This window comes from Lagopus leucura, unplaced genomic scaffold, assembly GCF_019238085.1.
Source record: "Lagopus leucura isolate 7727_CA_CO unplaced genomic scaffold, USGS_WTPT01 Super-Scaffold_100004, whole genome shotgun sequence".
NCBI classification, from domain to species: Eukaryota; Metazoa; Chordata; class Aves; order Galliformes; family Phasianidae; genus Lagopus; species Lagopus leucura.
This window is the reverse complement of record NW_024962264.1, coordinates 68,359,408-68,382,881: the sequence shown is the minus strand read 5'-3', so window position 1 is coordinate 68,382,881 and position 23,474 is coordinate 68,359,408. Positions and strand designations below refer to the sequence as shown.

The 23,474-nt window shown below is 47.5% G+C and overlaps 1 protein-coding gene across 1 annotated transcript in view; it reads left to right on the top strand.

Moving 5' to 3' along the window:
• GFRA4 (GDNF family receptor alpha 4) overlaps positions 1 to 21,084 on the top strand; it is a 70,075-nt gene extending 48,991 nt beyond the window's left edge. Inside the window, exons 2-8 of the mRNA XM_042872004.1 lie at positions 4,573 to 4,851; positions 7,709 to 7,789; positions 10,716 to 11,061; positions 14,078 to 14,187; positions 15,083 to 15,217; positions 15,306 to 15,463; positions 17,408 to 21,084. Coding sequence (XP_042727938.1) covers positions 4,573 to 4,851; positions 7,709 to 7,789; positions 10,716 to 11,061; positions 14,078 to 14,187; positions 15,083 to 15,217; positions 15,306 to 15,463; positions 17,408 to 17,554 — 1,256 coding nt within the window. The 3' untranslated portion in view covers positions 17,555 to 21,084. The remainder of the gene's footprint in view (positions 1 to 4,572; positions 4,852 to 7,708; positions 7,790 to 10,715; positions 11,062 to 14,077; positions 14,188 to 15,082; positions 15,218 to 15,305; positions 15,464 to 17,407) is intronic.
• Positions 21,085 to 23,474: the final 2,390 nt, after the last annotated feature.

The window sequence follows — 23,474 nt, the reverse complement described above, 5'->3', positions numbered from 1 at the left end:
AATTAATTCTGCATATGAAGGCTTGCTGCTTAGGTGACACTGAGCACTTGACTGTAAAATCTGGGTATGGAAACACAGTCTAAACAAGGTTAAAGAGTGACTGCCAGCATTAGTCACCTGTGCCCATCATTATTGGCTCATGGATACATGGGAAATATTATGACTATTTCTTCTGGACTCCCTTGGCCATCATTTCTTGCTCCAGGAAAAAATGTACACAAAAAAAAAAAAGAGTAACAACTTATTTCCAGCAGCTCTGAGTAAGCAGAAAGTCATTGGTTATCAGGCAGTTGCCTATTACCAAGTGCCAGCCTCCATGTCTGGCAGGGAAAGGATGTGGCAAAGCAAGGGTGTGCCCCATAGCAAAGAGGATGGGTGAGCACAGGGGATTCAGCCTGAGCAGGAGCTTTTTGTGCAGGACTTGTGCTCATTGTGCAAGATTTGGCAGGCCTGACTAAGGAAGAACTACGTAAAAGACATCCAACTAACCTAAACGGGCAATAAACCATTTCTGCTGCTCTACAGGAGATTTCAGATGGCTGTTCTTCTTTAAGCAACAAACCATGCAAAAGATAAAAAGAAAAAAAAACACAAAAAAAACCCTATCTGGAGTCAACAGCTTGTCAGGGAAATAATAACAGTGTTCATCACTTCCTAGTACTGTGCATGGATTCACACTTAAAATATCCAAAATCTGGAGGGGACGGGGAGGTGTGCCAAAGCCCAAGGTTGAACAGCACCATGAATCACAGAATCATTCAGGTTGGAAAAGAGATCCCCAGGTCCAACCCCAACCCATCCCACCATGCCCACTGACCACGTCCCTCAGTGCCACATCTCTATGATTCGTGATCACCTCCAAGGATGGTGACCCCACCACTTCCTGAGCAGCTGTGCCAGTGCCAGAACACTCTTTCCAAAAAGAAATGTTTCCTAATATCCAACCTGTCCCTCCCCTGGTGCATGACTGGAGGCCATTACCTCTGATGCAGTGTGATGCGGTGCCTCCTAAAGCATCTACAACACAGGGCCTGCTGCAGGAAGGATCAGAAAATCAGAGTGCAGGGTCCAAAGTTGTTGTGTGCTCATACAAAAGGATTTGTATGCTGTTTCCAAGCTGGCATGTGGAGTCACCTTCACACTTCTGTATGCTAGACACAGCTGCATTTCCACGGTGAAGGAAACGTTTTCCTTGGAGGAGAATCAGGTCTCCACGTCCATCCAAATGCATTTTGAGGTAGGTGAAGGCAATGGAAGAGTCAGATTTTTCTCTTACCCCTGCAGGTTAGGAGTGCCTTTGTGTTAGTGTCACCGAGGTAAGCAAGCGTCAAAACAGATGTGGTGCACGGCTGCAAACAGGATGGGAAAATAAACTCATTACCCCATCTGCCCACCGTAAACAGCGTGAAATTAGCAGCGAGCGAGGAATAAAAATCCAGACAAATGGGCTTTTAAAGAGAGCAGAGGGAGCTGGAAGTTGCATTATTAGAAAAGCAGAGGCACAAAACTCCCAAGCCACACACATATCCCCACCCCCACTGAGCTGCTGGGGATAGATGTGGAGGAAAACCCCGCTGCAGAGCATCTGTAAAGTGGTGTTTGTGAAGGTGAAGTCCTAAAGAATCATAGAATCATAGAATGCACAGAATGGGCTGGGTTGAAAAGGACCGCAATGCTCATCCAGTTCCAACCCCCTGCTACGTGCAGGGTCACCAACCAGCAGCCCAGGCTGCCCAGAGCCACATCCAGCCTGGATGCTGGAAAGGCTGCTCTGTCAATGGGATAGAAGACCTGATGCTGCTTTCTCCCTGCCTGTTAGGAAGCACCATCTATTTTATAGATCTCAGGGCTGTTTTTTTGTTCCCCGAGAGGCGCTCTCTTAATGTTGCATAAAATTACTCTCTCAAGGGTAGCGCGAGGAGGAGAACGCAGCGTTATGTTGTCTCAGTTGCAAAGACATTGCTACCAATAAAAGCTCCTGAATGATTTGGATTTTAAGTGACATGATTATGGGGTGGGTCATTCGTGACGCTCCAGTTAAGGTTGCTTCAAACTCCTCTACCATAAACCCTGCACGAGGGTGTCTGACGCTCTGGGATCGGGCTGTAAATATTCACCCCCAGTCTTTGTTCTATGTAGCGAGCAAGGATATATTTACTTAAAATTTTTGCAGATAAATTTCTTAAATGGTCAATCTGCTTGATTTATTCAGTGAGATCCCAAGGAGTTTTATGGCTTTTATGGGCTGGCTGTGTTTATAACTATCCTGGGGAGTATCTTCTGCCATTCACGTAGAGGAGTGGGGAAAGGAGGGCTGTAATTTCTATTTTAACTTACTTTTTTAGCAGCTGACATGACACTGACAAAGTCATCTCCTCTAGAATAAAACCTGCCACGCTTTATTGGAGGCCAGAGGAGATCCTTTGGAGGGAGCCCGGGCAAAATTAAGTCAAGTGCTTTTTTTCCCCAACAGATTCTGTGCAGAAATATTGCGCATGGAAAATGCAGCAGTGTCTGAAGGCAGAGACTATAGCTCCAGCTCACTTTATAGATATCAGAGAAATTGCAGACCGAATGATATTTCAAGGAAACTGGTTCCTTGTGTTCTGAGTTCTTCAAGATATGACAGCCCAAGGCAGAGTTTTCTATGTGTTGGAAATAATTTCTCTCTCCACATTTGGCAGATCCAAGCAAGCCTTGAGTGCTAAATAAACCGGGTCTATGAATAAATCAGAGGGCGGGGAACTCAAATTTGAGGTGTTGTGCGATTTGAGATAACTGAAAGCCTGACGTTGGCCATGAGGCACTTTGAAATAGTCTGGAGTTTGATGAAAGGTTTTACATTTGAGATGCCATTGGGGTATTTCAGGAGAAACCTCCTGGTGGGTTCACCCAAAGTTTGTAATAAACGTAATTGAAATATCTGAACTCCAGCTGCTACCTTCTACTCTAATCAGAAAGAGTGACAGAAGCAGCTCCTTCTGAGCAAATGCCCTGCTATTGCCAAAGGAGGAGGGATGGAGGGAATGGCTGCAATGGGCTCTACATGCATGGGGAGAGTAGCAGAGGCAGGAGCAGAAATTCAAGGCCTGGAAGGTAGCAGGTGGAAGGAGGACCAAAGAACTCTGGAGAAATCAATGGACTCTTGGAGAAAGGGGAGATCTGATGAAGCCCATGGAGATGGGAATGTTGGACCCACATTTTTCCTTGGAGAGATTTCTGTAATGTTGTCTGAGTTGGTTCTCACTCTGTAAGGGTTCAAAATTGAGAAGATTCCCCCCACCTCATTCACCTCATCTGTGAAGCTCTAATGTGTTCCCATCCAGAGGGAGATAAGAATTGCTGGGACAAGGAGATCCTCTGAGAGTTGTTTGCAAAGTCCTCCTTCAAGGTCATAGAAGCAGTTTCTGTTTTTATAGTACAGCAGAATCAGAAATTACATTGTAGACATGGAGACTGAACCTTCCCTCTCATAATCCAGGTTTCCATCTTCAGCACTCCCACAAAGTCATGGTGCAACCATCCTTGACCTGTATCAGTGTGCTCCAGAGCTCCACAACTGCAAGGAGCACAATTCTCTTGTTTTCTCTCCACCATTCCCTTCATAGCCCTGGCATGCCATTGCACAGATCCCATTCCCTGGAGTCACTCTGGATGTGGCCATCCTGCTGTAGAGAGGAAGAGCATTTAATAGCATTGCAATGGTCTGCTCCGGGCCATGGGGATTTGGCATCACCAAACCTTGCTGGGGATGCTTAATTTATTGGTGTGCATGTAGCAATGACTCCTTCCTCCAATGCTTTTCTCTGTCCTTGCAGCATGGGGAACAGAGCATTTAGTATTTTCACAAGTAACTCTGAGGGGAATTTGTAGGCATTTGGTAAAAGGCAAAACAAAACAATGGGGTTCCTGGGGAAGTGGTGACAGCAAACAAGGGCCAACTCTTGGGACACGTGTGGGCTGGCTCCATGTCAAAACACCCCACACAAAGCAACTCAGAGCTTCAGGGAGGGTGTGCGCAAGATCAAATTTTGTGCAAGGAGAAGAGAGTGGAGTGTTCAACAAGATTGGGTTTGTGTTAATGTCAGTTAGCAGAGATAAGATAGAAAAGTGAGGGGGGTGAAGGCCTTGGAGAGCTTTCTATGCTGCAAATGGAGATAGGACAAGCATGTACAATCTGGCTTCCAGGTTGACCCCATCTGGGGCCACTCTCTCAAATCAGGATAAGGCCATGGTCTCAAGGATGGAGGTGGTTTCTCCTTCTGGCTCCTCAGTGAGAGGTGTAGGAAGCAGGGGCTCTTCATCAGCTGGAGCATTTCAGTGCAATTTCTGAGTAGGAGTGGTGAGCCTGGACATTTAAATCCTCCAGCTGATACCCTGGGGAGAGATCTGCCTGCTTAAGAACTTCAGGAGCAAGGTATTTGCTTGTAGCGTGAGTGGTGATGTGCCTGATTTCCACCTTCATATCTGAAGGTGGACATCCCAACCCGGTCCATCTCATGGGATACACAACTCATTTCCCAGCCAGGGTTTCTTCCCTCAGCCTCACATCCCTCCTCTGTTTTCTTGCAGAAGGTATGGCGGAAGCTGTCAGCTCAAGCAGGGACTGCCTTCAGGCAGGTGAATCCTGCACCAACGACCCCATCTGCAGCTCCAAATTCAGGACCCTCCGGCAATGCATCGCAGGCAATGGAGCCAACAAGCTGGGCCCCGATGCCAAGAACCAGTGCAGGAGCACAGTGACTGCCCTGCTCTCCAGCCAACTCTACGGCTGCAAGTGCAAGCGAGGCATGAAAAAGGAGAAGCACTGCTTGAGTGTCTACTGGAGCATCCACCACACGCTGATGGAAGGTCAGTTGGGTACGGTGCTCTTTTCTTAGGGTCTTCCCAAAAGCTAAGTCCCTCTGTAGAGCTCCCCAGCATAAAGTCAGTGTGATGAAGGTCATACGTATCATATCCTGTTCCATCTCAGGACCTATGATGCCCCACAGTATTGGCACTTTTAGGAAGATACCCTGGAAACTTGAGACATCTCCTTTCTTTTTGTATGTTGTCTTCTTTTTCATAATGTTCCCAGTATACCTTGAGATATTCCCTGGAGAAAGGCATGGTATGTTTTGTGTGTAAATAGAAGTATTCTAGCCAAGCCCTGAAGCTGCATATCTTACAGAAAAGTTTGTGCACTGAGGAAAAAAAAAACGGTGTAAATTTAAAACAAATCACTCTCTTGGAGGATCTCAAGTGCACGGGTGTCTTTGGGTTAGTGAAGATTTGGGGCTGGTGACATCAAGTTGGAATTTAAAGTGTTCCCAGAGTGTTTAGTAAGTTTGGATTTTGACGTTTTTTAAGAGTCATCATAAAATTGCACCTCTGTGGTCATAACTCTTCGTTGTCAGGCTGGTGAGTATTTTATGCACCATGAAAATTAAAATGGGGAATAAAACAGAACCTTCCAACCATAGGCTGCAAAATAGATTAATAAAACACTGCTGGCTGAAAGCTGGAAGGAAAGGTGCAGGGGTGACAGGCCAAAAGGTCAAGCAAAACAAAGAGGATGAAGACCATAAAGCACTAGCTTGACAGAATGGGAGCTGCTTGATCAAGTTCTCAGAAAGCTTTCAAGTAGTGAAAGTTGTGGCTCTGGGCAGCCTGGCCTGGTGGTTGGTGACCCTGCACATAGCAGGGGGGTTGAAACCAGATGGTCATTGTGGTCCTCTTCAACCCAGGCCATTCCATGACTCTACGATAGTGCAGCTTGCAGGACACAGAGCATGGTGGTACTATGGGAAATAAGAGGCCCCAGCATCACCCAGGATCTGATCTTTCCCCTAATTACCAAGTGAAGAGGGTGGGGAAGAGCAGAGGGTTTGGGTAACAAGTGGTCTGAAGTAATGTGTGTGCAGGACAGTGATGCAAGGAGGATTCCCACTTCTGGAAGAGCAGGGAGAGGATGGCAGGGAGAACTGATAGTGGGCAGGGGCCAGGTGTGCATCTCCAGATGGATGCAGGCCAGGCTGGGTGGGATGTTGGTCCAGCAGCTTCAGACCTCCTCTTGTGGAAGGGCTATTGAAGAGACTGCCCTACTTCTCTGCTGTCATGTTCTGAGCCCTGCATTTTTGCAAGCATCAAGCTCACTTGCATTGCAGATTCACACTCTCAAGCCTTTGATTTCCTTACCTTAATTTCCCGGGGGAAATACATTTCATAATAGTCACATGTTTCAGAGTCCTTACACATGTTTAATTGACTGAGAAAGGAAGCCAATCTATGTGCTCCTTGTAGAGCTTTGTCTTTCAGTCATACGTACCCAGGAGGCTGTAAAAAGCTTCCTAGAAGTCCTCTTATAAAATCAATTGTGGAAGTGTGTGCTCAGGGAATTTATAAAGCGTACTATTTACTCAGCTTCTCTTGTGTGTGCCTGTGTTTAGCCACCTTCCCATTTGGAGACACAATAACATGATGACAACCCGATAACAATTCTCTGATAAGGTGCTATATCACCAGGACATAAAACTGCTATGCTGGAACATACAAATGGGCCCCTCTCCAGTCAGTAACGATGCAAGATATTTCAATGAAGGTGTAAAGCTGCCTTGTAATGCACCTGTGGTAATTGCACAGTGCTGTGTACCCTGGGAGCCATTTCTTCCTGACCGCAGCTGGTGATCAGCATATGCCCAGAGCAAGAGGTTTGATAGTCCTTTTATCCCAGCCAGTACATCTGCTGCTGCTGTCCATATCCATCTAAATGTCTAATAAAAAAAAATGATACCGAGCTGTTTGCTTCAATAATATTCTCTAGTATCTATCAGGGTGACGGGGCATTACAGACCATTGAACGGATGAAAGGGAAGCACCAATTGAATAAAATTAGCTTCCCAGTGACTTAAAAATGAAGAGGGGAAGTGTCTGCGGGAGTTGTGGGTCATTAGCTCAGTGCCAGGTAAGAAGGGGCTGTAGGCAAGAAGAGAAGAGGTGTTAATAAATATGAAATGTTGCTCAACTTGCATCCTAGAAAGAGATGAGGACCACTGAACAAAGGAGGAATATATATAAAAAAAAAAAAAGAATGGTGTTGGAAAATGCATGTAGGCAATAGGAAAAGAGGTGATTGCCCAAGTTGTGCCAAAAAGGGTCAGCTTGTGTATTAGGAGATGTGTATTAGGAGATGAAAGAGTGGTCAGGCATTGGCACAGGCTGCCCAGGGAGTGGTGGGGTCACCATCCCTGGACATGTTCCAGAACCATGGAATGCAGCACTGAGGGATGTGGTCAGTGGATATGCTAGGGGTGGGTTGTAATTAGTTTTGGTGATCCTAAGAAGTCTTTTCCAACCTTAATGCTTCTCTGACTCTATGATAGCATGAGCTCTGCCCATAAGCAAGAGCTTGTGTTACGATCTGGTGTCCTCAGTGGCAATCTCAGAAAGGGACCCAGGACTTGAGCTACACAAGGTTGCAACTCAGCTGTTCTCTGAGGTGTTGATCTAGTCCATAGTTACAATATATTTTTCAAACCTAGCTGCATTCTATTCTCTTCTCTAAGGATATGATCCCAACAGTTGCTGTGACCTTGGCTATCCATTTACTTATGACCTTTAGAGCACAATTATTCTTGGACCAACCAAGCCAACGTGTGCTACAACTGTTGAGCCTTGCACATCTCAGGCTTTTCTAATGCCTTCTCACCAGATGCTCTTTTCACACCAGGCATGAACGTGCTGGAAAGTTCTCCTTATGAGCCATTCATCAGGGGCTTTGATTACGTCCGGCTGGCCTCCATCACTGCAGGTAGGTGGCTGAGAAGATGCTCTTACACTAACTGGTTCAAAGTGGGAGAACTGGCTGTCAAGTGCTAAGGAGGAGGCAGTCCTCCGTGGTCTCTCATGGTCTCTACAAAGCATTGCATGGCTAGGTAGAAGAATATATCCCCCTGAAGAAACACTTGCAGTTTTTATCATTTTTGTCTTTCAAATGCCCATTCTGAAGGGCTGGGGCAGAGGGATGAAGTAGGAAGGCCTCTTGTAATGAGCCATCATCCGTGGGCTGATTCTCCACAGCAGGTGTATCACCTGTGCAGTGCAGAAACCCTGGTGAGCAGTGGATGGCTGCTTGCCATTAGGGACTAGAAGGTGCTTCCTCATCAATCACAGGGTCAGATACCCCAAAGGCAAAAAGGTCAGTAGTCCAACCTACTGGCTTGATCCCAATCACAACCTCTAACCCCACGCCCTGAGGTCAGCCTGTGTACTCAGGCTCTGAATCATGTAATCCCCTTAATAACACGAGCAAAGCTGCCCTACCTTTTAACCTCCTTGAGGGCATGAACCCTTGGCTCAGCAGCTAAAAGGTCAGTGCTGTAGCTTTTAGCCATCCATCACCAATGTCACTGCTGCCAGCACAACCTGTACCAAAACCATGGGGAAGCTTTACCAACAGTGATTTTTTGTGACCAGAATAGACACCTGGAAACAGGTGATTTACTCCACTTGTGTCTCTGGAAGATGTGTCAAAGAGGCAGTCCTCTCACATCTCTTCCTGAGTGTGCACCTGGCTCTGGAGTGGAGGACACAGCTGGAATGCACCCAAGCAAGCAGGGAGCAGCACATCCCTGCAGCTGATGGATGGCTGCAGTCCCCTCGACAGCGAGGCACTTGTTAGGTGAAAATGTCCAGGAGCAAATTAACCCATCAGCCCTTGACAATCTGACCAGCGAAGGGAAGGGAAATGTTCCCTGACCTCACATCTTCTTATTGACTCCACTTGACTGATTTGAGCATGCAAAGTGAAGCATGCACAAAGCTGTTTGCCAGGTCACGGCCTTCTTCACAAGAGTTTTTTCCTTTTGATTTTTTCTAGAAGTCCTACAGGGCACTTCAGAGCACGGCAAAATCCATCCAGGAACGGGGATTTTTATGCATGATTAACACACAGACAGGTTTTTAAAGCAGATTGAAACTGGTTGGGCAGCAAAGCCAATGAGCCTGGAGCAGCAGGGATACATACCAAAGGACTCAGCATCCATGGAGACACATGATGTTTTTTGGTTTAATTTTTTCTTCCCTATTTATACATCAGAACAGTCCATAACACGGCTCATGACCTGTCACGCTGTGCCTGTCCAGTGCATAGAATTATAGGATCAGCCTTGCCAAAGGTTCCTTTTACAAATACACTCCAAAAATTCCCAAGAACTCGTTGAAATGTAAGACATTCCCATGATGCCACGCCAAGTCAGAATGACAGGCGTTTTTAACCCAGTTTTAACAAAAAACAATATGTGGCCACCATTAAAAATATAGAAGCAGAATGATATCCCTCCACTCTAATTGTAATAGTGAATGTTAAAAGTAAGTCCTCCGCTGTTGCGTGTGAGCAGGAGAACAACTAGCATGTTCCCTGTGATTCATTAGCTGATTGGGTAATGAAACCCTTCCAAGTAACATTCCCACACATTTTCTGACAGCTCCCCTGCGTAAACTGATGCTCTGAACAATATTTATCTCTGGGCATTTTTAAAGAGGAGCACTTATGTTGTAGAAATGCACCGAGCAAAATTGCCATCCATTGTAAAATGACTGAAAAACTTGAAATTCATCTTCTAGTAAACAGTGGAGACAAAACGAAGGGGAAAATAAACAGCTCAGAGATGGAGCATCTGACAATGGCTGCAAAAATAAAGGAGGGCAGCCAGTTTTGAAGTGCTCGGAGTGACTGTCAATGCATCAGCACTTGTCACGGTGACTGGATGGTTTTAACTCCTGGTCAAAGACAGGGCTTGACTTTGCAGCAGAAATTCTTTTATTCTGGGGATTTTTCCTCTGCAAAAAAGAATCTTCTCTGCTGGGGAAAACATCCTTCTAAGTGTGCTTCAGGTAATGGGCTTAATTCAGAGAGATGAAGAATTCAAATTCATTTCTCTAGCACATGGCGGACCCTCTTCTCATCTCTCCCATCAGCAAGAGCTTATGTCTCAACAGATTCCTACTGGTGACTCTGTGGCATTCTTCCTGATACAAAAGAGAGCTCCATCCACTTTTGAAATAGTTCCAGGATCTATCTGCAGCTCCAGAGGCCTGAGGAAACTCACTGCACAGGGAAAAGAAGTTGTGGTGCAAGGGTCCGAGCAGATTAGATGTGTCAGGAGAGCTGGATTGGCCATTGACTCAGTGTTTGATCTTGGGCAAAAGGAAGTCCACTGGAACAAATCCCATCACACTGGTGGATCCAGTCATGGTCATACATTGATGTGTCTTTTAATGTGGTAGCAAGGGTGATTGGAGGACAGCTGGACTAGATGATCTTGTAGGTCTTTCCAACCTGATTCTATGATTCTATGATTCTATGATTCTATGATTCTATGATTCTATGAATGGCTGCTGCCTCACCAGGCCTTGGTGTTAATTCATGATGATCAATGCCTGAGCTAGAGCAAAGATGCCCAAGGTAGAGCAAAGTCTCCTTTCATTAAATGCAGGAATGAGGTAGAGCAGGCTTGGGGTGTGAGGTTTGTTTTGTGGCCATGGCACATCTCAGGAAAAAAGGATTTGGCTCTACTTCAACACAGAGCAGATGTGGACTCCACATGGCCACAGCTTTTCTGAAGCCAGTGGCGGCCACCTCAAGGAAAAGGTTGGGAGGAAGGTCTTAAAACGGGGTGCTGCTGCCTGTGGGAGCCGAGCACTAAACCCCATCCCCATCTTACACCAACCCGCAGGCTCTGAGAACGAGGTGACCCAGGTGAACCGCTGCCTGGATGCTGCCAAAGCCTGCAATGTGGACGAGATGTGCCAGCGGCTGCGGACGGAATATGTCTCCTTCTGCATCCGGCGCCTGGCTCGGGCTGACACCTGCAATCGGTCCAAGTGCCACAAGGCCTTACGTAAGTTCTTCGACCGCGTGCCACCCGAGTACACCCACGAGCTGCTCTTCTGCCCCTGTGAAGACACAGCCTGTGCTGAGCGCCGGCGGCAGACCATCGTTCCAGCCTGCTCCTATGAATCCAAGGAGAAACCCAACTGCCTGGCACCGCTGGACTCTTGCCGTGAGAACTATGTCTGTAGGTATGTGCATTGCAGTGGGGTGGGTGACATGGAGAGACGGCGCCCAACCAAGCCTGGGGTTCTTCAACTGCGGGCAGCCCGGTGTGCAGAGCTGTGTATTTTCCTGTAGGATTCTGGTGGAGTGCACATATCTCACCATTTCTCCAAGGGAATGGCATGGAGCTGTGTCAAGGGAGGGGCAGGTGGGATTTAGGGAAAAGCTCTGCCCCAGATGGTGTGGTGGGCATGGAACAGGCTGCCCATGGCAGTGGTCATGGCCCCGACCTCACAGAGCTCAGGGAGCACTGGGACGCCTCTCTCAGACATTGCATTTAGGTTTTGGGTGGTGCTATGTAGAGCTAGGAGTTGGAATCAATGGTCTTTGAGGGTCCCTTCTAACTTGGGATATTCTGTGGTTGTATGTCTACAGTTGACTCACCACGACCTGCTAATGTAGGCTGTTGTGTGAGTGTCTCCTTCCCATGATCCGTGACTTTTTTTCATACCCTGATATGGAAAGTGTTAATGAGCAGAACAAATTGAAGTTGGAGCCTTATTTGAACTTTCCTATCAATTTTGGATTCATTCCAAAGAAAAGCCCACTATGGAAATATTTCCAGGAAGCTAAGCAGGGATGCAGCGTGGAGTTCATTCCAGACTCATGCATGCACTCATGCATACACAGAAATATCTTAATTTAGATACTCACATGCACTCTCCTGATTTATTTTTCCCTCAGCTGCACTTTTTTCACCTATTTCTCAAAAAGTCTTTCATATTCCAGAAGCTAGGACAAAGGAGAATGGTTTTAAACTGAGACAGGGGAGGTTTAGGTTGGATATTAGGAGGAAGTTTTTCACTCAGAGGGTGGTGAAGCACTGGAACAGGTTGCCCAAGGAGGCTGTGGATGCCCCATCCCTGCAGGCATTCAAGGCCAGGCTGGATGTGGCTCTGGGCAGCCTGGTCTGCTGGTTGGTGACCCTGCATATAGCAGGGGGTTGGAACTGGATGATCACTGTGGTCCTTTTCAACCCAGGCCATTGTATGATTCTATGATTCTATGATTCTATGCAGTGATGCTCCCAGCTCCTTGTCCTGTGTGCAGCTCTTGCCATGAGCAAACACCTGGAGGAGAGCAGAAGAGCAAGGCCAGTGTAGGATATATCTCCCAGAACTGTTCCAGGCTCTAATTATTCTGGGCTTTGGGACTTCCTGAACTGAACACGTGTAGCACGTAATCCTTAAAGTGCATTAAAAAATTGTCTTTTCCTAAGAGAAGGTGAAGGCTGCTGCATGTAGCACACATCTTCTTGGAAGGGTGTCCTGGCATTAATGCACCCAGAAATGCTGATAACAGAAAAACTGAGATACAGAGCTGATGCTGACTCCAAAGTCCTCCAGTCCCACCAGTTCTTGCTTGAAAATTCCCCCCAGGTATCCAGAGAATCAAATCAGATAAGTACTGCCCTCTCCCTAACAAGACAAGTGGGCCCAGAGGGAAAGAAAAGGTCCAAAGGGGAGAGTGCTGCTTCCCAAGAGGCTGGAAACCATTTCCCACAAATAGCACAGCTGTTAATTATCCAGTTCCTTGGTCTCTGAATGTATAATATAAAACAACCTCTAGAGACATTGGCAGGAGCAAGGGGTGGAAGTGTGATCCAGTCAAAGCCAGCAGTGCAGAAAGCACAAGGAGAGCCAAGAACAAATCATGGCACTTTGAAGGAGTGAAATACCCCAGGGCAAATCCTGCTGCACTGCTAAGTCCTCTTACCAGTCCTAACCCCCTCCAGCTTCCCAGCTTGGAGGTGTGGGCTCTACTAACAAGAGTAGTATAAAAATTGCAGTTGATCCCTCCCTCCTTCAAATAATACAACAAAGATTTGGTAAGCATACTTTGCCTGGCCATAGCACAGAAAAGAGAGGTTGATGAGATGGTCACCAGCTGCTTGACTAGGTGCATCTGTATCTCCAACAGTTCTATGTCCTACCTGAGAGCCCCCTGTGGATGACTTAAATAGCTTGCCATGTCCAACTGCCATCAGACGTGCCAACAATTGTCCCATTCCTATAGAATTAAGTGTCAAATATCTGTTTGGCAGCATGATGTATTGAGTTTTTGCTACCACGGTAGTAGGGTAGCCACATGCAAAGAGCTATCTGGCATGTCTGAAAGATTCCTCTATTTCCTTGCATGGAGGATCCCAACAAGCCCAGATTTGGGTCTCGAAACCACTTTGTGCTGATAGATTTTATGCTTTCAGCCCAACCATACAAAAGCTGAGGCACAACAGTGGCCGAAGCACTGTGGCATGCACCTCTCATTCCACAGACCCCAGGGAGTCCAATCTTCTGAGAGTGGGCGCCGGTAGCAGAGGAAATGGCAACAGCCGTGGTGATGGAGAGAGCATATCAGAACCTTTGGGCACTGCCCTTAAACTGAAGATATCCTCAGCAACATTTAGAGCATAATCTTTGAAGAGAGAGAAAGCGGACCAGAGCGATTCTCTCTTTCAGCAATTCAGTCCAAAAATGAAGGCTTAGGTCTCTAGGGAAGATTAGTACTCTGGAGTCAGATAGCTGCAATAGAGGATGAATTATCTTGCTGTCTGCAACAGTTCTTCCTTTGAAAATCAGCTTTGCACATCAGAAAACAAACATTTCTTCCAAAACTGCACCTTTCTTGCAGTCTCAGAGGATGCTTGTACAACGTGACCTACAGCACCTCTCCACATCTCCTCTCAGGGTGATTAAACTCACTTCTGGCTTTGCTGGAGGGGCAGGCGAGACGAAAACCTGTGTTTTGTATTCAAACTGGCTTAGCAACAGCTACAGCAGCACAGAATCTTGTGAATATTATCCCCTTCTGTGTGAATGCAGCAGACACCTCCAGTGTGCTATTATCTCTCTTTTCGCCCCAAATATTTCTGCTCTCAAGTCCCATTTAACCGTGCCTATGGCAGGGGGGTTGGAGCTCGATGATCTTTAAGCTCCCTTCCAGCCTAAGGCATTCTATGTTTTTGCCTTCTTGCTCCAATAGGTCGCGTTATGCAGAGTTCCAGTTTAATTGCCAGCCATCCCTGCAGACTGCAAGTGGCTGCCGGAGGGACAGCTATGCTGCCTGCTTGCTGGCCTACACCGGGATCATAGGTAAGGTCCCATGTTCTTCCACTGCTCTATCTTTCACTCCCTGAGTGGGAAGCCTCCTGTATTGCAGCCAGTTGAAAGCTATGAAAGTAGAAAGGTGGACATCTGAGAGTAGGATCTCAAGGAGACCCTCTGCTATGTGAAAGAAGGAGCCTAAGCCATGGTCATGGGGTAACTTCATGATAGCTGCATCAGAAAGAGGGAAACCACACAGCACGAGCTGCTGCAAGGCTCTGCTTGATGCTCATGGTGATGGGTTGTCCCAGAGAACCTGCTCTGCTGGGTGAGCCCTGATCTCATTGCTGGATTTCCCTGTCATCCTGCTGACCTCAGAGGATGTCAGACTGGGTTTTCAGGTGCTGCAGAAGCCCTGCTGGCAGCTGTTAGCACAAGCACATCCAGAGTCCAAAGAGAAGCACCGGTGGCAATTGGACTTGGTCCGTTCCAAAGGGAAGGGATAAATTGGCAGCTGTTTGGGTCAAGATTTCATTCTTGACCTTGACCTTCATTTAATCCTTCCTTTGTTGTCTCTGACCATTCTGGAGGCTGAGTTTGGCTTCTCTGATGCCAGTGTGAAAACCTCCTCAAACATTCACAAACAATATCTGAATGTAACTAGGAAACCTCAGCTCCTGGAAGTTGCCCATTCCTTAGACTTAGAGCACGCTTTAGTTGACTAAAGGCTTTGTTGGTGGTGGGGTCAGCTAAGAGATAGAAAATGATCCTCTTCTCCCTGGGAGCAAAGCAGAGCTGTGACATCAGCACCAAAAGAGTTTTCTCATCACATAGGAGCATGACTGAGACTAACCAGAGCAACATAAGAGAGCAGCAAAGAGATGACATTGTCCCCTCCTTGGATTCCCAGCTTTGGGGTAACACTTCTCCACCCTTCCCACAGGCAGCCCCATCACTCCAAACTACATTGACAACTCCACCTCCAGCATAGCACCCTGGTGCACGTGCAACGCAAGCGGTAACCGGCAGGAAGAGTGCGAGAGCTTCCTGCACCTCTTCACGGACAACATCTGTCTCCGTAAGTATCACCCAAGGAAGGATGCGTGTGCTGGCCCTTGGGAGCATTGCCCTGATGGTGCTTTTTTCCATCTCTTCCCCACACAAAGAAAATGCCATCCAGGCCTTCGGCAATGGGACCTACCTGAACGCAGCCACAGCTCCATCCATCCCCCCCACCACACAGATGTACAAGCAGGAGCGAAACGCCAACAGAGCTGTGGCAACCCTCAGCGAGAACATCTTTGAGCACCTCCAGCCTACCAAGGTAGGAGAACCTGGCCCAAGGGTCACTTGGCTGTATCCATGCCTCTCCTTGTCCTCCAGCTCTCCTCACCGCAGCTCCATTTTCCAACTGTGTCACTGCAGCTACATGACATCTACAGCCTCCCCTCCACTTTCTAGAGTCCCTGACTCATCTTCTTCCTCATGCCATGATATCTTCTTACCCAACACCAAGCACAAGGCAATGCTATCCTATTCCTCATCCTCTCCTCAGTCCTGCTGATCACCATCTCCTTTCTTTCATGAGTGCTAATTGTAGAATCATAGCATCACATAGCCTGGTTGCTAAGGACCACAATGCTCATCCAGTTCCAACCCCCTGCTATGTGCAGGGTCACCAACCAGCAGACCAGGCCACATCCAGCCTGGCCTTGAATGCCTGCAGGGATGGGGCATCCACAACCTCCTTGGGCAACCTGTTCCAGTGCTTCACCACCCTCTGAGTGAAAAACTTCCTCCTAATATCTAACCTAAACCTCCCCTGTCTCACTTAAAAACCTCTTGTCCTATCACTGTCCACCCTCATAAACAGCCATTCCCTCTCCTGTTTATACTCTCCCTTCAAGAACTGAAGAGAGGAAGCTAATGAGAAAGATGGGTATTCTAGGAACATCCCTGTGCTTTCTGGGAGTGTAGAAGAGAACCAGAACCACTGGTTCAACTCCTTGCCCAGTTGTGGAGCATTCACATAGGTGCAGACAAGCTTTTCTGTTGCTGGAGGTCATGCATTGAAACTTAACTGATCACCAAGCATTGAAAAGCTCAGCTGAAAGATTCTACCCATCAGCAAGTTTTTAGTATCGAAGTAATATTAAATTGAAATCGTTCTAAAACAAATACCAGGTTAATTTACTGATGATGACAGTAATAAGCATTAAATATTTTATTATTAAGTGAAAAGCAATGACCTTGATTCGCCGCCCACTAGAGTAATCTTCAGATTGAATTATTTTACTATTGAACAATTAACAGTGACCCTGATTTGCTGAACATGCAGGTAACAGAAGCTGTCACTAGATTCTGAGGACTGAGCTTGTGCCTTGTGTTGAATTAGATGGTACCTCCTGGGAGCTTCCACATGCAGGTTTCTAAAACCTTTTCCCAAACCATCTCACACAGCTTTGTTTTCACTGAGCAGTTATCAGGTCTTGCAGTAGTGCAGAAGTGTGGCCTCAGCTTCCCAAACTGCTTTTCAAGGCATGGGTGGCCATGCACAGAACAGAGATATTTTCATCAGGGGAGATTTGCATCCAGGAGAGCTGGAGGACTTGCTGGTGCTCACCAAACCTTTGTGCAATCTGAGTCAAAGGCCAAGACCCTGCACTGAGAACTTTATCCAAGCCACCACTTGCAAGCGATGGAGAAGCTTTGAAACTCCTTCGTGATTGACAGCCTGGTCCAGATGGCCACGTGCACAGTTATAGTATCATGGAATCATTAAGGTTGGAAGAGACCTCTGAGATCCCCAACCCACCTCCATCATGCCCACTGTCCGTGTCCCTCAGTGCCACATCCCCTTCTGGAACACCCCCAGGGATGACAACTCCTCCACTTTCCTGGGCAGCCTGTGCCAGTGCCTGATCCCTCTTTTGGAGAATAAATTTTTCCTCATATCCAACTTGAACCTCCAGTGGCACAATGTAAAGCCATTACCTATGGAGTAATCTACCTGGGTCCCAGCTGCTGCTTGGTGAAATGCCTGCTGATGTCATGGAGATACCTCCAATACTTGGGGATATCTCCACCTGGAGAGGTCACTGCGTCAAGTCATTGACTCCACGGGTATGGATGTCCCCTGACCAAAATGGGCATTCAGGCCCCCATTTTACAAAAAGAAACTTTCACCACCATCATCTCCAACAGAGCTGAGCTGACCACAAGGCTAAAAACCATGACACTCACCTATGCTTTTTCCTTTCTCTTGCAGGTGGCTGGAGAGGAGAGGCTCCTGCGGGGCTCCACTCGTCTGTCATCAGAGACCTCCAGCCCAGCAGCTCCTTGCCACCAGGCAGCCTCCCAGCTGCAGCTGTGGCTTCTCCCTACTCTTGCTGTGCTGAGCCTCTTTGTGATGTGAAGCAGAGTGGGATCACGCCGGGCAGTGACTCTCTTTGTGTTGGTTTCTTTAAAAAAACAAAACAAAACAACCAGACAAGGAACTTATTTCAGGAGGTGGGGTAGGAGGAGGGAAGGGATGGGAAGGAGAGGTGAGTGTGTAGGCATCCCTTTCTCCTCCTCATCCACCTTCCAATTTGTTTGATTTTATACTATCAGCATCACCAACAACCAGCTTATCTTTGTCCTGGCCACTTTTCACCCCACAGTGTGGTTGCTGTCTCTCCAGCTCTCTGTGGATCGGGGTTGTGAGCCACAGACAGTTCCCTTGGAAAAGCCAAAGGAGAGAGCTGAGTCAAAAAATGAGAGCTGCAATGGAAATGGTTTCACCTTCCCCAGCCAAGAGGGGAAAGACTTTAGATGGATGAGCTGTCAGGACATTTCCTCAAGCCCCAGCTCACGCTGTGGGACATTTGACAGGACAAGTCAAGCGTTGTGTCGTACAGATCATCTCCAGGGCTGCTCAGGACCCAAAGGACAGCCCATCTGGTTCAGAGTGAAGAAACCAGAGAACCTGGTGAGAAGGTAGTTGGTTCTGTTCACCAGAGAGGATCCTGAAGCACCTCTGGGGTGGAGCAAGCAGCCATACAACAAATTGGCTATTGGTTCACAGGGACCATCCACCTGCTTGAAACTACAGCTGACATGCAACCAGCACGCATCTCCAAGATGTCCCTTGCTCCTTGGGCCCTCCTGTCTGGGAAACGTGTCATGTATTGATCATGTTCAGGAAGAAACACGTGTGTTGCATTTTGTTAATGGCTGGCTTTCTTCGTGTCTCAACCTTAGCATCTCTACTTACCGGTCCTGTGAAGTGTTTGGGGTAGGTATTTTTTCATGACATCCAAGCAGCCAGGGGCCAAAGTCATTCCACTCCCAGCCAACCTCTCTATGTGCAGGATAAACCTGTGAGGCTACAGGTAGGACTTGATACGAGTGTAACACAATCCATTCTCACCAGCTACTTGTGCTCCTGTCGGTCTCACAGAGAGACAGAGGGACAGTTGAGGGATGTCATTATCTGTGTGAGGAAGAGATAGGATACAAAGGGTTTTCATGTCCTTGGTAGAGAGTGGGTTGTTACAGCCCCCTTCCTTGAATAGCTGGAGGAGGAAATCCTTGTTAGCTTGTAATCACAGAATCACAGAATTGTAGGGGTTGGAAGGGACCTCCAGAGATCATTGAGTCCAACCGCCCTGTCAAAGCAGGTTCCCTACACCAGGTAAACCAGACCAGCACACTAATGACATTGCCTCCTGCCAAGTGCCAATTAGTCAGCCAAGGGGTGGCTTAAGCAGAGGCTGGCAAAGTGACCCAACCAGATGGAGCGTGAGGACAAATGTCTCCCTGGTTGCTCAGGGCACAGAAGGGAATACATGTGACCTTGTTATACACGAGCATCCAGAGGTCTTCCCTTGAGGAAGTGAGGTGGGGTGTCCCAGAGCTTTGCAGGGAGATGAATTCCACGCTTGACCAAGACAATAAAGAAGGTGGTAAGGAAAAGTAGCGAGGTTTTCTTGGACAAATGCTTTCCCAGGTTGACCACTACAGGAGGGACAGGAGTGGCTCGTTGCTCCCTGTTAGTTTTACAGCAGCCCATTCACCCTTTGGTTTCTGCCTCTCTACAAAACAACATCAGTTGCTCAGCATTTGGAGGCATAGAAAAGTTTAGAAGCAACTGAAATTTCAAGGTCTGGAGCTTTTTATTTCCATTCCCTGCAGAGCACTTTCCATTGCTTTATGCTTCAGGTTTTGCTGAGAAACGGCAGCAACTTTCTTGGGGTTTGTTCCAATATAAAACCACACTTGTTTGCAAATGAATATCTGTGGAAGCATAAGACAGGGCAGAAACCCTCCTGGCTGTGTCCTGGCTGAAGTTCTTCACCTGGGGTTGTCCTAATCCAGGAGACAGGATCCTGGAACACACTGAAATCTTGCATGCAGTTTGCCAGGGGATGTGCTGAAACAAATTGTGTGTGCCAAAACTTCACGACCAAGAGGATCTCCCAGTATTGGAAATGCAGGCGGTGGCACAGGTCCCATACCTCCCTTCATAGCCATGCCCTGAGCTGTTGTGAACATTTCCAGAGCATCAGTGGGGCCATCTGTGCAAGTATGAGGTGTAAACCCAAAATCCTGTGTCCTCTGAGCCATGGGTGGGAAAGATTAAATCCTACTGCAGAATGGCAAGGAACTTCCTCGACACCGTGAGGTCGTGCTGTGAATTGCCTTCATCTGCTGCTTTCCTTTCAAGTCCTGTTGTCCAGCCTTGCTCTTTTGCCCACCTGGTTTCAGTAGATGGGTCCCCACCAGCCTTTGGTCTTCCTGTATCATGGGCTGAGTCTCTGCACAGGATGGGTGTGCAAGGGTTGGGATGTATATGTCAGGCTTAGAACATCTTAGGATGTTGGTTGTCCCTGAGCTTTGCTGGCCAAACAGACCCTCAGATCCCATTGTGGTGTCTTCTTGTGTCCTCAATTCTGGGAGGATGGCAGAAGTGTCCTGAGGCTGTGAAAAGCAAAAGCAATTCACTATGGATCTTATCACGGAGGCCTTGCATGAGGGGGTAAAATAAAAGCGAATGGTCTGCTGGGATTCCTGCAGAAGTGTAAATGGGGGTCTGCTGGAGGGTTCTTTGTTGTGGTCTTGAATGAGGGGTCTGAACAACACCTACAGAGCTGACCTTGCAGGTCTGAAAATGCGCTCCCCATCCTCATCCCTTGTGCTGTGGTGTGAGTTTGGAAGCAGCATCCACCCAGCAATGAGAGCCTGCTGCTTGCCCAGGAGTTCCCTGCAGTCTGGGGATGCTTCCCAATGAAGAAAGTCACGGAGCTACAAGCCTCCACGCAGCAGGAAAGGGCCAGTGGTTGGGATGGGTGTTAATATTGTGGGGGAATTAAAATCCAAAAAATCTGCATGAATTTTCCTGACCATTCCACCTTATTTTTCTTTAACGATACTTCATGGCCGCTCTCCCTCTAAGCCCATTCACAAACCAAACTTTGCAAACAAAAATAAGAGAGTCACAGCAGCAGAGGGAAAGGACTGAGTGAGCCTAAGGAGAGAAAGGGAGACAACTTTTTAGCAATCACTCCATACCTGGGGACTTCCATAAGCACAAAGAAGAGTCATGGGAAAAAAAGCAGTGGCCAGCCAACTTTCTGTAGCCACTGAACTCTTGTTTTTTTTTCTGGCTGCTCAGCACCGTTTTGCAGTGGTTCGGCAGTTCCTCGCATCTGTGAGATATTGTGTATGTACAAATACTGCGTTGTTGTCCAAGCAAGAGCACGAGCAGAGAGGAAAAGTGATGCTGGGAAAGTACCCCTATGGGCGGCAGGGGATGCTGATGGGTGCTGATGGATGTGTGTGTGTGCACATGGGGAGGATGCTTGGTGTCTGCCTGTACTGCCGGGGTGTAACCTGTACTTATCTCTTCTGTACGAGTTGATATTCAGACATATCCATGAATAAAGCACACATGCATTTTCCTGACTGCCTGCTGCTGTCTGTGACGCGGGGTCTGGCTGTGCCCAGGCACTGTGCATGAAACTCACTCCTCTTGCACCATAATGGAGCTGGAAAGAATGGGGGGATGCTCTACGGGGAGATTATAGAGTATTGGGGCTCAGAGCCCTCACACTTGGCTGGAAACTCCAAGGTGGTGCATCCCAGCCTGGAGAAAATGGCTTTATGGAGACACAACCAAAGGAGAGCCACCAACGCAACACACGGACATGCTCAAGCTCTGGGGATGTGTGTGCTGAGCACAGAGATGGCACACGTGGAGCTCTGGGAGCAACGTGGGGAAGGCTGTGCTCTAAGATAGGTAGGAAGAGGGTGAGGAAGGGCAGCAGTTCACATTAGCCAGCATGGAGATGATTTGTGCTACCAACACCTGTGGGCCATTTTTGGTACCTAAACAAAAAGGAAAATAAAGAGACAGAAATCTTGAGTTGGAAGGGACCCATCGTGACTCTTAAGTCCAATGTTGCATTTTTTCCTATGAAATTTGTACCTGCAGATACACGGGAAATTTTCTGCGGAAACTCCAGTCAGTGGAATCTGAAATGTGCCATGAAAACACTGCAGGTCGGATGGGTTTTTTACAGAATCACAGAATGGCCAGGGTTGGAAGGGATCTCAAGGATCACGGAGCTCCAACCCCTCTGCCACATGCAGGGCCACCAACCTCCACATTTCATAGCAGCCCAGGCTGCCCAGGGCCCCATCCAACCTGGCCTTGAACACCTCCAGGGATGGACGGGGCATCACAGCCTCTCTGGGCAGCTGTTCCAGCACCTCACCACTCTCTCTGTCAAGAACTTCCCCCTGACATCCAACCTCAATCTTCCCTTCCTCACCTTAAAACCATTTCCCCTTGTCCTGCTGTTATCTGCCCTTTCAAAGAGTTGATTTTTCCTGCTTCTCAGCCTGAGCTCAGCACACCAAAGCCCACTGGGCCTTTGCTGGAGGACACAGGGACAGGTGCCCCAATGGGGATGGACAGCAGAGGTGGGACTCAGCCCATGGTTTCAACAAGGACATCCTTAGGGATCTCCAAAAGACATCTTGAAGGTGAAACTGGGTATCCCTGCTCACTGCAAGCTGGATCAAGCATGCCTGTGAATCGCCCTAAATTTTGGGCAGAAAAGAGATACCGGAATCATAGAATCATCTAGTTTGGAAAAGACTGCTAAGATTATCAAGCCCAGCATTGACCCATCCCTAGCATGCCACTAACCATGTCCCTAAACTGCCCAGGAACAGGGACAAAGGCTGAAGCAAGAGCAAGTGAAGTGGTTTTCTACAATTTCCAGGAAAAACACCCATAAACCAAACATCTTGAGACCCCTAAAGGGTCACCTCTGGAGGTTCAGAGACACTCTGAGTCAGGACAGGGCTCCGAGCACCTGATGGAGCTGTGGGTGTCCGTGCTCACTGCAGAGGAATTGGATCAGTCAGCCTTTAAGCCCTTCCAACTCAAACCATTCTGTGATGAGTCCATGAACAACAAAAACCCACCAAGAGAAAGACAAAACCCTCTGCACATTTTTTTTTTTTTTGCCAAGATGGCAATCTGCATTAGCTGTGGTGCTCTGGTTCACTTCTTCATCACTTTCTCTTGCCCTTTTTCCCATTAATGTGGAAAAATCAGATGTTTGTTCTTCCACCATACCAAAAAGATGGCTTTAATACCAACCAGTGATGCGCAACCCATCCAAGAGCTGGAATATTCTGGCATTACAAAATATCCTGAGTTGGAAGGGACCCATAAGGATCATCATGTCCATCTCCTAGCTCCACATAGGACTGCCTCTTCTCTTAGCTACAAGCCTGGCTCCTGCATCTGGCAGGGCTGCAATGTGGTTATTTAGGGACACCAATTAGTGAGCATGATGGGGATGGGTCAACAGTTGGACTTGAAGAGCTTAGAGGTCATTTCCAAGCTTAAGGATCCTGTGATCCTATGACGTTACGTGCCCTAGTGCACCCTCCACCCCAACTGGAGATGGAGGTGTGGGATGGTTTTGGCAGATGAGGTGAAGGATGCCACCATCCTTCAATAGTGAGAACTATTGGTGATAGGTGGACGGTTGGACTGGATGATCCTGTAGGTCTTTTCCAACCTTGGTGATTCTATGAAGCTCTTCTTCCTCCTCTCACATCTGGTGCACAGCAAAAACACATCCCTAACTCTCACCCCTAACTCTACAATCAATTTATTCCCCCCTCCCCCCTCGTCTCAAGAAATAAGGTTAAGAAAGAAGAAAGAGATGGAAAAGAAAAAAAGAAAAAAGAGTTTTTAACCAGATCGTCTACCTTTTATTTCAGAGGAAAGATTTGCATTATTTACTTTTATTTATGTACAGGTACTTCACATT